This window comes from Linepithema humile, chromosome 4 (genome assembly GCF_040581485.1).
Source record: "Linepithema humile isolate Giens D197 chromosome 4, Lhum_UNIL_v1.0, whole genome shotgun sequence".
NCBI classification, from domain to species: Eukaryota; Metazoa; Arthropoda; class Insecta; order Hymenoptera; family Formicidae; genus Linepithema; species Linepithema humile.
The window spans coordinates 9,679,072-9,693,439 of record NC_090131.1 but is presented as its reverse complement, the minus strand read 5'-3'; the positions used below and the strand labels follow the sequence as shown (position 1 = coordinate 9,693,439).

General features: G+C 34.3%; 1 protein-coding gene across 9 annotated transcripts in view; it reads right to left on the bottom strand.

Moving 5' to 3' along the window:
* Oseg5 (intraflagellar transport protein Oseg5) overlaps positions 1-14,368 on the bottom strand; it is a 323,588-nt gene that overhangs the window by 161,862 nt on the left and 147,358 nt on the right. For 8 of the 9 annotated variants that reach the window (XR_010889950.1, XR_010889949.1, XM_067354041.1 and 5 more), the window contains exon 9: positions 12,509-12,754. The exons of the other annotated variant lie outside the window; for it this stretch is intronic. Coding sequence is in view for 6 of the 8 variants with exons in the window: in XM_067354041.1 (XP_067210142.1) it covers positions 12,509-12,754 (246 nt within the window). In the remaining 2 variants the exon portion in view is untranslated. The remainder of the gene's footprint in view (positions 1-12,508; positions 12,755-14,368) is intronic. 9 annotated transcript variants of the gene reach the window in all.

The following is a 14,368-nucleotide window of genomic DNA, read 5'->3' as shown; positions in this document are numbered from 1 at the left end:
TCTGTGTAAGGCTGCCCCGAGCGCCAGTTCAAAATGCATCATCAGTGTCACAAGTTCTATTATGGCAATAAGGAAAAAAACATTTTGGCTTCCAAAGAATGGTTGACGAAAACGATGATAGAGTTTTCATGCGTTACTCGAAAGAAATTCTAAATATGCATCTCGACCTGTATGGTTGACGATATTTCCTGATCAGATTGTTCCACTCGAAAATCTAAAAAAGAAGCATTTGCAAATACTGCACGGTGATTTCGCTGGCGGACATTGGGTTACTTGTTATTACGACGCAAAGTCTGTTATTATATATGATTCTCATGAAGGCAGTCGTAATGCTAATAAACAAAATTTGAATGGAGAAATTCGAATTTTTGTGGAGAGATTATTTCTCTTTCATGATTTTCAAAACAATCCGATAGTCTTTCCTACAGTCCAGTCGCAAGGCGACGGTTATAATTGTGGTCCTATGGCGATTGCGTTTGCTACATCGATTCTGTTCAGCATAAATCCTTGTATTGTGACGTAGGATTGATCTTTGCTAAGACCTCATTTGTCTGCAATGTTTGCAGGACAAACAATAACTTATTTTTCGCAACTTTGTAATTCAACTGCTCCATTAACGTTATTACCGTTGGAGACATTGAAAATTGACGAGAGACGGATACACTGAGAAAAAGCCACGTAGCAAGGAAACTGAAGAACAGCGTTCGAAACGATTCGAGAAAGATGCTTTTTCTCACAAACAACAATATGCCAAAAACGCTGATTTCTTATGCATTCAAAAGCGTAACAAATATAAACAGATCCCTGAAATAAAATGTAATAAAATGTGTGAAGTATATAAAAGAAACTCCGAACCGAAACGCCAGATGATGCGTAATCAGTACATACAAGATCCCGAGACATAACGTCAGAGAGTGCGTGATCAGTACAAAAAAAATCCTGAGGGATAACGTAAAAGAAAACGCGACGAGTACCAAAAAGATTTAGAAAATAAACGAGTCTGAAAACGCCATAATTACTCACACCAATTGCTGTACAGCCGACAAATCAAAAGAAAAAATTATTTTAAAAATGCTGTACGTGAAAGAGATCGCCGAAGAAAATTTAGACAAAAACATTCTGACTCAAAAAAACTGTACAACAAAAAGTATTTGCACCAAAATGCAGCAAAACGTGGTGACAAGTCTATCGTACAAAGATCAAAGACGATCGAGATATTAAATAAAAAGTTCAGTACTGTCCGATCTTGGCAAAAGTGTTTTAACTTTCCAAAATGATCAGAGTTCTATATTCGACGGATGTCGAGGAAAATTAATAAACCGGCGGTATGTACTCGATTGGAAGCTGAACAGATATTAAAGTGGTGCATGATAGCGAAAAAATCGTACGTTAATGTAGCAAGAAAAGTTTTTGAATTTAAAAAATGCTGCTGAAGCCGCACTATTGCGATTCAATGAATGTAAGACTTTGAAATACCCAAAAAGCAATCAAATTAGAGTTCTTTGTGGCTCATCCAAACATACTTCGTCTTCCGAAGCATACTTTTTTGAAACTGCTTACGAGCAAAGGAAAAAGTTTGAGCAACCACTTATCATAGAACAATCCTCTTCTCATGGAATGATAAATGTTTTACCGTTAATGAATAACAATGATCAAAAGTCAAAAATATGGCACTGTGACAAGAAACAATGCCGTATAAGTGATATTTCCGTAGAAAAGTATGTGAAATTGTTGGAACAGTTTGAAAGAGCTACTATAAAAAAGATAATGAATGCTAAATTCATGGCGCGGCTAAAAAATTGTTCTGTTTCACATATAAGTCCTTAGCAGATTGGGACATCCTCCGGAATGCTATGCAAATCCAAATATTTGCGAATCATACATTGCAACGATAAGCACTTTATCGCCTCATTTTCTTCTTGTGAGGAATATTCGAATAAATGTCTACAAATTGATAGGTAATTATAAAAAGTTTCATCATTTGTTTTCAGCTTTGAGATTCGTCAATATGGATAAATTGCTGGAAATTTCCAATGATGCAAAGGTCAAAGCAAGATTTTACGAAAAAAATTTGACTGTTAGTTTGGACGAGGAAAAAATTTTGTCGCAAAATTACGAAGCGTTTACAGTTATAAAAAAGAGATTGTTGAATACACCACGTTTCCCTTGTATCTCTTGCGAAAAACTATGTATGAATAGTAACGTTTCTGAACTAAAGAAGCTGAGAAAAATAGTAGGGAGACCTTTTTGGAAAGACCTGATGACTTACATAACAGAACACAATAGCGATACTGGATTCATTTGTAAGTTTTTTTAGGCAAATTTCGGAAAGACATGTTGCCTTCTACTTGCGTTTTGAATAATCTTGCCGTTAAAACCATTACCAGATGTTTTGTCGGATTTCACTGATTGACGAAAAAATGTTAATCTGTATTAAAGAGAATGAGCAGCTTCCAAGTAGTGCAAACAATGGGCGCTGTTTCGAACAAACATTTGCCGCACAGACAAATGATCCGTAAAGTAAAAGGTAGAACATTTCATTTGCCACTTCCTTTACAAGAAACATTGAATAAGATATGTCCTCCGGAAGATTCTATAAATTTGAACCACGAGTTGCACATCCTCGTTCAAGATATACCCAAAAAGTCAAAAGTTGTTTGGGAAAATTTGGTGGATATTAATAAAGTGTATAAGGCTTTGCAATGGTTGAAAGAAAATAATCCCCACTATTCGGAAATTCGTCCTCTAGCGTCATCTGATGATCTATTAAATAAGAAGTTGCAGGAAACAGAATATCAAATCGTCGATGATGGGGGCAAGGAGAGCAATAATAACGAAATAGATGAGGTGGTTGAGGACACCGTACAGTAGATTAAAGATAATAACCAAATCGTTTTGAAACGTAAGTCTTTCCTAACGCAAATCACCAAAGACTCAAGTATTAATGATCAGTATACGATGTATCCAATGCGCGTGAAAAAGATTGATAACGAATCTGCACTCAAACTTTATCAAATGTTAAAAATCGAAGATGTTCCAATGGATAATCGTTATAAATATCTGGACGTCATGTGTTACCCCGATTTATATCCAAAGAGTATCAATGGACAACGAGAAGATAGAAATTTTGCATTACCGGATTATTTAGTCATCAGAACACAATTGATGTCGAAACACAATAGATTCAGATTGAATTCGCAGTACCTATTTTTTCTTCTCCATGACGCTAACAACCGACAATTGAAAAACGGTATCTATTATACGATGATGGTTGCTAACGTACGAGAGACATATACTGCTGATAGATACTTGAACGAATTGAAAGACGAACAATTGAAATCGAATTTAATGAGTATTTTCGGAAAACTGAGAAATACGGATCAATTTTGGCGACAACCATCCAATAATGTAAAATGCATGACTCTGCATACGGCCCAGCAACGTGGTTTTTGACTTTGAGTCCTAGTGAATGGAAATGGTCCGATTTGGGTAAATATTTACGAGACATGAATCCCGATAAAGAGAAGTTAAGCATCAGCGAACTAATCGTATATGATTAGCACGCCCTGTAAGCACGTCTAGATTCATGTGCATAAAATTCAAAGCCATGATTGATTTTATTCGTTCAGTTAACCCAATAGAGGAAGTAATCCACTACTTCTGGCGATTAGAATATCAAACTAGAGGTATCCAGCACATGCATTATTTGATTTGGATAAGAGATGCACCTGTGCTAGGAAAATCACCGGATGAGGAAGTTGTTTCGTTTATTCAAAAATACATGACGTGCGAAATTCCAGATGAAAACGTTTCGCCAACATTGTACGAAACGGTTACAAGTGATCAGAATCATAAACATAACTCGTATTGCATGCGTACAAAGAAAACCGAAACAAATATTTACAGAAAGTGTCGGTTTGATTTTCCTCGACCAGTTAAAAAAAAATTTCGTTTTAAGAGACATTGTTACTTTGATAGTGGGTAGAAAAAATTTACGCAGTAAGAGCAGGTTGTATGATCTTCCTCGCAAGGAGTCGGAGAGGTTTATCAATGATTATAATCCGGCTATCAAATTGGTCTGGGAGGGAAATATGGACATACAATTTGTTGAAGAAAAATTAGAGTTTTTCAACTCGTATTTAACAAAATACACGACAAAGTCGGAAAAATGTAACTAAGACTTTGGAATGATAGATTCCAATAAGCCTTTGGCATCGAAACTGTGGAATTTTGCAATACGTTGTTTGAATAACAGAGAATGCGATGCTTTAGAAGCTGCGGATACACTATTAGGGCATCCCTTGTATAGTACGAATTGTGATACCATTATCAAATGGATCGACGTCAATGAAATGAGACAGAAAAGTTAAAACATTCAATGAAATTAAAGCTCTCGATAAAAATTCTACGAATATCTATTGTCCGTCGCTCATCGATGATCATTATCCAAACAGACCTAAAGAACTAGAATCATTGAATTTGTACGATTTTACCAGATTCTGGGAAATTGCCAAACAGATGCCAAAAAATGACGAAGTTGAATGTTACGAACTGGTATCGGGTTTATTTGTAAAGAAACGAAAAAAGTGGTGTTTAATAAACCATTACCGATTCAATGTAAAAACTGAACCCGAAAAGTACTTTTACTCGCTGCTTCTTCTGTTCAAATCATGGAGAGATTTGAGTGAACTCAAAGGTGCGTACGAGACTTACACGGATGCCTTTAAGAATTCAGAGACTGCATTGACGAAGACAATGAAATATCACGAAAGGCTCGAAGAAATACAAAAAGCTTTTGAGGACGTTGCTGAATTGATCGAGAAGCATGAAAATGATCTAAAAACAGCAGACGAAGACAAATCCGATGACGATGAACTGGATTGCAATCCAATAGAAGCTGACAGCGCGATGAAAGATCTGAAAGATTTTGGTAAGATTGACGCCCCGATTAATTTATCACAAATGATGTCGCAATTGAACGAAGATCAGAAAAGAGTCTTCGACAGGATATGCCAAATTTTACAAAATAAAAATCATATTCTACGATTGTACGATAAGCGGCGAGGGTGGTACAGGGAAAAGTTTTCTTATTGAAACGATCAAACATTGGATCAGAATAAATTTGAAAAAAAACGACTGCGATATCTGCTCTCACGGGTATCACAGCATTCAATATCGATGGCTTGACAATCCATAGAATGTTTCAGCTACCCGTCACTCAAGAATCTACACCTAAGTACGTGCAATTGTCAGACATGATCTTGAAAACTTTGAGAGACAAATTGAAGAATGTCGAACTATTCATAATCGATGAAGTATCATGATTTCGAATGTAATACTTATGTTTATCAATCTACTTTGATCTACTACAATCTACTTGATTATGTGAAATCTTTGATACGACAGATACGAATGATGATTTCTTTGATAGAAAACACATTCTCTTGTTTGGAGACTTGTTGCAGCTTTCTCCTGTAAAAAGACATCCTCCGTTTGTTTAAAATGTCTCGATCACATGTTCAGAAGTATTTAGGTACCATGGGTGGATTTGACTTGTGAAGATTGTTCGATTACGACGAACTCTTGATAAATATGCGACAACAGATATCGCGATATACTTTCTAGAATACGAATAGGTCTCATAACGGATTCTGACATCAATATACTTGAATTAAGAAAAATCATTTTCAAAGAAAATAGTTGCGACAAAAGATTGAACTTTACACTTATATAAATCAATTACCGATCGATACAATATGTTTATTATCTACGTGTTATTTGTGCAAGGTTTTGAACACGACAATGCTTAATAAAATCGAGAAAATTCTACTGATAAACAGAAGATGATGTCGACTGTGCTCCAGTAATGAGAAAAAAAGTGCAAAAAATCTTGGAAGACAAAGATGACAAAGTTTCGGAAACGACAGGCATTGAAAGAGTAATAATGATTAAAATTGATGCTAAAGTGATGATTCGACGAAACATTGACGTAACTCTGGAACTTGTCAATGGAACGATAGACAATATAGTTGCGGTTAATCGTGCTGCTGATGGAAATATTTATTCCGTCACATTAGCTACTTCGGATAACAAAGAATTCGCAATAACGAAAGTAGATATTAAATTCGAGATATTCCACAAAATAGTGGTACATCGCATACAATTTTCATTGTCCCTCAGTTATGGAATAACTATACACAAAAGTCAAGACGTTACGTGTAAGTATGCAATGATGGATCTGGAAACGACTGTATTCAGTGATGGTCAATGTAGGTTTATCTCGAGTGAGTACATTGGAAGGCCTACATTTGATAAACTTCAATCCGGCATCAGTTCAAGCACACTCAGGAAGGTCTATATAGTTGGCCCCCCTCCTAACGTAAATCGTAAAAACATTTATATATTCGGATTGTACATCGTTTGTACATGAATGTACTATGATTTTTATCGTTTGTACATTCTTTGTTAATTTAAAAAAAAATTACAAAGTTTTCGTAACAATGCCAATGATAGTTAGCCCCCCCTATGTCGCAATTACGTCACGTATACTATAATTTATGAATTTATCGTGCTTAATTGTTTGTACATCGTTTGTACATTATTAATAATTGGTTAAATTTATATTCCAACATTTTGTTTTCGTTTAAAACACAAAATAAATAATTTTTATTTGAATATGGCGGGTACGGAGCACGGAGCGGGTGCGCATGCGTTTTAGTTACTTCCTGCTAGAAAATGGCGGATAAATCTTCAAAGTGCGTTTACATTAGTGTCAATTTCACCAACATCAAGACTGAAATACGATAGCAGAGAGAAGCCTGAGAGACGCCACGGCCAGGTTTTACTAGAGCACTAAAGATGTAGGTATTCTACCGTCTGCTCTGGTCTCCGCCATTTCTGTTCCGTTCCCCCACTCCTTGCCCTCACGCCTCTGTCACTGAGCTGACAAGTTTATGATAATTAGGTTATGGTTTCTAAGCTGCTCGAACTCTGTGTTTACGTGTATTTTGATTATCCAAATGTGAACAAAAAGAGAGTCTTGGACACCAACCAAATCATCGTGCCTCTGTGAAGTAAGTTTATTCTCTTAAATTTCTAATTTACGTACTTTTTCTGTTTGTTTAGAATCATGGATCGTTTTTTTAAGTGTAGTTTAGATTTGTCATCGTTTGAAATGACATAAATATGAATAACTGTAATCAATAAGGACATTTATCTTATAAGCAGTTTTTTTATTTCAGAAACATTTTGAAGAATTACAGTTTGAGACTGCAGATAATTGACGAAAATTAAAACTAAACGCCATACCAACACTTTTCGATATACCTGATCCACCTGCAATGAATAAAAATGAAACAGATGAACCAAATACAAATGCCATTTGAAAGACGTAAATTTTTTCATTAATCTTATGTTTATATTTAATCACTCGTACGATGTGTACAAGAGTATTAGTCACGCCCATAAATATAATAATAATAAATAAATGAATAAATAAACAAACAAATTAATACATGTCATTTTTTTTATCTTACTGTAATGTATCATAGAAACTTACGTCCTTCTCAGCAGTGGCATTTGTATTTGGTTCATCTGTTTCATTTTTATTCATTGCAGGTGGATCAGGTATATCGAAAAGTGTTGGTATGGCGTTTGATTTTAATTTTCGCCAATTATCTGCTCGATCAATCTCAAACTGTGATTCTTCAAAATGTTTCTGAAATAAAAAAATTGCTTATAAGATAAATGTCTTTATTGATTACAGTTATTCATATTTATGTAATTTTAAACGGTGACAAATCTAAACTACACTTAAAAAAACGATCCATGATTCTAAACAAACAGAAAAAGCTACGTAAATTGGAAATTTAAGAGAATAAACTTACTTTACAGAGGCGCGAATATTTGGTTGGTGTCCAAGACTCTCTGCGGAGATTACGTATCCATTGCTGTCGACGAATATCATCCACAGGAAATGCAAATACTCGAACACCTTTTTCTGTTCTATTGGTATAATTGACCGCAACGCAGCAAGCCATTTATCTTTTTTTTTGTTCACAGTCGGATACACGCAAATACAGAGTTCGAGCAGCTTAGAAACCATAACCTAATCATCATAAACTTGTCAGCTCAGCGATAGAGGCGAGAGGGCAGGGAGTGAGGGAACGGAACAGAAATGGCGGAGACCAGAGCAGACGGTAGAATACTCACGTTTATAGTGCCTTAGTTTTACGTGATCCGCGAAAGCGATACGCCACCTGTGGACCTAAAATGTGGACATTGGAACTACGTAGTCATGTGCACAATTTTTGGTTTCGTTCCGTGCTATGTCCACGAAGGATCGATAATACAGAGTAATGTGCACATTGATGTATATATAATGTATATAAAATAAATTTTTAGTTTAAACACATGCACATTTATTATTTATTTCTATGTTAAAGCTTTATTTGTAATAAATTGTAAATAAGAACAAAAATATCAAACGTTGAAGCAATCAGGCACAGATTTAATCAAATAATGTTTTTATTAATTAATTTTTTGTTAAGTATAGTTAAAAATTATCTGATTTATGTCGTGTTTAATGTCATTTTAATCGCAAAATTCTTATTAATTCATAAAAATTATTTTCAAACCGATAAAATGCGAAATAAAGGTTTTACTTTTCACTTTATAAAATGTTTACATTCGTGACTTGAGGGATGGGGAAGTCCATTGTAAGAGAGTTTGGAACTCTTCTTTGATGATAGGTCATCTCGCTCGCTCTTCACTCGCGGTCTCGCTCACGATTCTCCGGCCAGCTTAGACGATAGCAGGAGCGAGCGAGACGATGATGAGTGCGAGCGAGACAATAGCAGGAGCGAGCGAGACGATGATGGGAGCGAGCAAGAGGGAAATAGCAGCGTACAATGAATAGCCAGATCCGCGAGCTTCTTTGCACGCTACTATTTTTATCTTACTCGCTCTTATGATTGTTTCACTCACTCACTCTTATGCTCATCTCGCTCGCTGTCAAGCCCGTCGCTGGCAAGCGGCTGGTGAGAAGACAGTTCATCATAGATAGATAAATGATGATAGATAAATTTTTTTAAAGAATATATATACAGGGTGTCAATTAAGTCCCGGGACGGCTAAATATTTTCTCATGTAAGGTATTTTTGAAAAAGGTCAAGGTCATTGCTGAAGTAATTTTTAACGAGGAATTCAACGGTGACCTTCAATTTGACCTTGAGCTTGACCTTCAAGGTCATTTCAAGGTTAGGTTAGGTTTTTTAAATAGAAACCCCTATTTTTGATTCCAAAATATAATAGCTGGTGTCAAGAGCTTTTCAAAACACTATAATGAAGTTATTTTTCGTTAAGTACTTTTCGAGTTATGAGGCTTGTAAATTACAGTATTTTGACATAAAATACAAAATATCTTGTCAAACATTCAATTTTTGGGAATCTTACCTTAATACTTTTATGCATAAAATAATGAGACGAATCAATTGGTATAAAGAAAACACATAGTTGCTTTAAAAAAAAAGTATGCAGTTGCATGTTGCAAACTACATATTTTTTCTTTCATATCTTTTATACCATCCATCATACCATCAGTAACGATCTCACAAGACAAGACGACTTAGTATGAAACGAACAACACAAAAAGTAACAAGTCACAATAAAAATCAATCCAGCCAGTCAGAAGAATTAAGTTGCCATGTCTGACACACGAGAAAAAAGCAAGGGGTGGACAAAAAGTTCGTAAAAATGGACAAAAGAGACCTACACCAAAAAACAACCAGTTTAAATTTTGACTAAGAGACGCAACAAAAATTAGATTCGCTGAAGAAGGCCCAAAAAGGGTGCCGAAACGTTCGACAATTAGATGTAAGATATACGACAAACACATGTAAAATATATTAATAAATAGCACCTAGAACAAGCTAAGGCTCAATAAATAAGCGTGTATCATCATTTTAAAGTTTTAATTAAAAAACTGAGCCTAATTAAAAAATTTTTTTTATAAAATGTATTAAAGATAAGACTGTCTTAAAAATACTTGTCTTAAAAAAACTTGTCTTAAAAATATGTAAGAAAATGGATATTATGGAATGGTAATGGAATGGATTGCGATCCTAATAATGTTAATAAAATAAAATAATTAATAAAAATTAAAAAAATATTTTACTTAAAGAGTGCAATCTTATAATATTTATAAAAGATTTTATTCATGGTAAAAAATAAAACATTATAATTAATATTAATAAAGTTAGAACTCCTAATATTTAATTTCAAACTCCTTTGATTAATTATCAAAGAATTACATAAACAAATAAAAAAAATATCTATAACAAAAATTTATATATATATAACTCTAAAATAATTAACTCATACAATATATATATATATATATATATATATATATTCTTTAAAAAAATTTATCTATCATCATTTATCTATCTATCATGAACTGTCTTCTTACCAGCCGCTTGCCAGCGACGGGCTTGACAGCGAGCGAGATGAGCATAAGAGTGAGTGAGTGAAACAATCATAAGAGCGAGTAAGATAAAAATAGTAGCGTGCAAAGAAGCTCGCGGATCTGGCTATTCATTGTACGCTGCTATTTCCCTCTTCCTCGCTCCCATCATCGTCTCGCTCGCTCCTGCTATTGTCTCGCTCGCACTCATCATCGTCTCGCTCGCTCCTGCTATCGTCTAAGCTGGCCGGAGAATCGTGAGCGAGACCGCGAGTGAAGAGCGAGCGAGGTGACCTATCATCAAAGAAGAGTTCCAAACTCTCTTACAATGGACTTCCTCATCCCTCAAGTCACAAATGTAAACATTTTATAAAGTGAAAAGTAAAACCTTTATTTCGCATTTTATCGGTTTGAAAATAATTTTGGATAAAGTTCCGAATAAGTGAAACGCCCGATTTTTTTGAAACTGCACTATTTTATGAATTTTGGCGCGCTGATTACGAATATGATAATGAAAATCGCCGACAAGGTCATTTTCAAGGTCAAAACTCCAAAAAAAGTGAAAAAATATCACTTTTTTGAGATTATTTCGAGAAATATTGATGTAACAAAAAAATGTCTCAAATAAAAGTTGTAGTTCTTGTAAAAATACATTATTTATGTTCTATGCATTTTTTGTGTAAAACTGATAATTTTCGAAAAAATAGACGTTAAAGATTAAAAACTTTGGTAAACAGGTAGGCCTTAGCTTGCATGCGTATGCCGTTCAAGAATGTAGCGGCGTGTGTGCGTATACAATTTATGTATATTTATTAAATCTTTGCCTTGCTAAAAATCTAATGAGTCTACAATATACTAAAAATACTAGATACTGAAAAGATTAGCAAGACCCCAACGCAAGGTGTGTGCGCGCAGAAAGTTTATATGAATTAAATCTTCGCCTTACTAAAGATATGATGAGTCTACAATATACTAAAAATATTTGATACTGAAAAGATTAGCAAGACCCCTACGCAAGGTAGAGAGCATATTGTGTTTGAAAGTTATTTTCAACTTTTATAATAGACACTAGCTATGTAATAGGCGGGGGGAAAGGCTCCGCCCCTTCCCCCTGCACCCCCCTCCCCGCCTACACCCATTTCCCCCTCGGGGGGCTCCGCCCCCCGAACCCCCCGTGTTTCATCCTACTTACCAAAGTTTTTAATCTTTAACGTCAATTTTCTCGAAAACTATCAGTTTTACACAAAAAATGCATAGGACATAAATGATGTATTTTTACAAGAACTACAACTTTTATTTAAAACTTTTTTTTGTTACATCAATATTTCTCAAAATAATCTCAAAAAAATGATATTTTTTTACTTTTTCTGACCTTGTTTTGACCTTGAAAATGACCTAGTCGGCGATTTTCATTATCATATTCGTAATCAGCGCGCCAAACTACATAAAATAGTGGAGTTTCAAAACAATCGGGCGTTTCACCTATTCGGAACTGCACCCTAAACAATAAACAGGTTTATTAAAGAATTAAACGGAGACTATCTATATGTACGTAAATCTACATTATCTACATCAGGGCTCGGAATTATTTCATCTTTTCGGCCGATTCTAGTGGTATACGCCTTCTTTCCTCTCCTTACCGCGCGCGCGGCAGCCGCTAGGACCAGCGCCGCCGAGCGTTAGGAGCGGCGCTATCCGATTAATGTCAAAAAAATTTATTAAAAATATTTTTTTCCTCAATAGCAATAGTACCTCATGGGTGACGTGGAAATCTATTAAAATATTTCCATATAATAAATTTAAAAGTGAAAACAATATTTTTAATAAATTTTTTTAACTTTTAATGATCAAGAGAGAAGAACCCAACATTTATCGGATAGCGCCGCTCCTAATGCTCGGCGGCGCTGGTCCTAGCGGTTGCCGCGCGCACGGTAAGAAGAGGAAAGGAGGCGTATACCACGAGAATCGGCCGAAAAAATAAAATAATTCCGAGCCCTGATCTACATTATAAGTTTACAATTATGTTAAATATATTTTATTACTTACTTTTCTGCGAGAAGTACAGCAGAAATATTTTTCTTCAAATTAAATATTACTGGTGTGTTCAAATTTTTAACAGAATACACATGGCATTGAGCAGGTGTAATAATGACTAAATGCCCAAAAGCAAATTCAAGATGTACAACACGATCAGAGACTTCCAATACTTCAGATACATCGTTGCCAACTTCTCTGACTTCGATTAGTTTTCTTCTTATTAATGTAGCTTCATAATTATCCGATTCTAATCTCCTAAAAATTTAACATTAAATATTAAAGATAATTAGAAGATAAAGGATAAAGAATTAAAGATAGAATAAAAATTAGCAGGCATAATTTTACTTTATATACAGAATGTTCAAAAAATCCCAAAATGATCTAATATTTTAGAGTATTTTACAAAAAAAAATGTTTTAGATAAAATAAAACGTTATAAACAAGCTACAAAGCCAGAGCTAGTTGGACATGCTCAGTTTATTATTTTATATCATATTATCAATACAGACGTTTCGACCATTTGGGTGTGGTCATCTTCAGTACAATTGTTGACAGAAATATTTTCTAGATTATATTAACATAAATTGATTCTATAAAACGCTTCGCTTGAAATTTTTAAAAAACGGTAGTTGAACATATCATCAAAGTCATACTCAAAAACAATAACATTAAACATTCAGGTCAATTGAGCGCAGAATTCTCATTATTAAAAATATTGAACAATTATAGCGGTTCTCCAACGATTGCGCCATTCTTAACTGATTACCATTAATCTAAAAATGACAGGAAAAAACGACCGTCAACCTTGAAAAATTACCCGTCTCATTGTAAAGATTAATTAGAAATTATTCTTACCTCAATGCACAACGGTACAACTAACAAATTGTGTCTCCTCAATTAAGAAAATTTAAGAACAGTTGATAAAATTATGTATAGTCCACTGATTTAAAAACTTGTTATAAGTCAGTTCGCCTCAAGAGTTATTTAGAAGTCCATTCTCTCTTAGAGGACATGGTGAATTAGTTGAAAGCATTGCTAAGTTGAGATGTGAGGAAGAAACGTGGTGGGAGAATAACATTTAGGAAGGAAACAGATTGAGAACTGGTAAATACATGTTTGGTAACAATTCAGTGTCACTCTGCTTATTAAGTCCACTTTTTTGTCGTTTAATGTGTAACATTTCAGAAATTAATCTTTTACTGTATGACATTTCTTTATCTAATATTTCAATATTGTCCCAATCCATTTCATGGTCGTGTTCTAATCTGTGGCAGGATATAACTGACGGGGACCCTGTTCTTTTTCTTATATCAGATATATGTTCTTTTATTCTGGTTTTTAATTTTCGCTTTGTTTGTCCCACATAACTAGCATCGCAATCATGACAAGTTATTTTATAAACCACATCACATTGGTTCATAGAGTCTATGATATCTTTTCCTGTTTTTATGATTCTATTGAGTTTATTGTTACATGAAAAGGCTGAATTAAGATTGTGTTTCTTCATTTTACTTGTAAGTTTATCAGAAGTTCCTTTAATGTAAGGTATCGTGAAATAACCTGCTTTTTCATCCTTTTTTTGTAAGACATTGTTGTTATACTTTTTTATTCTATCATTAATAATATTAAAAATCAGATCAATAGGATAGCCATTCGTCAATAGTAGGGAAATCATTTCTTCAATGTTTTTTCTCCAAAATTGTGGGTGTGTTAAATTTAAAATTCTGTCAAATAAACCAATTATAACACCCTTTTTGTGTGTGATTGGATGATGTGAATAAAAGCTTAGATATCTTCCCGAAAAATGTAGGTTTGTGGAACAAATCAAATTTAATAAAGTTATTTTCTAAAATTAACGTCAAATTTAAA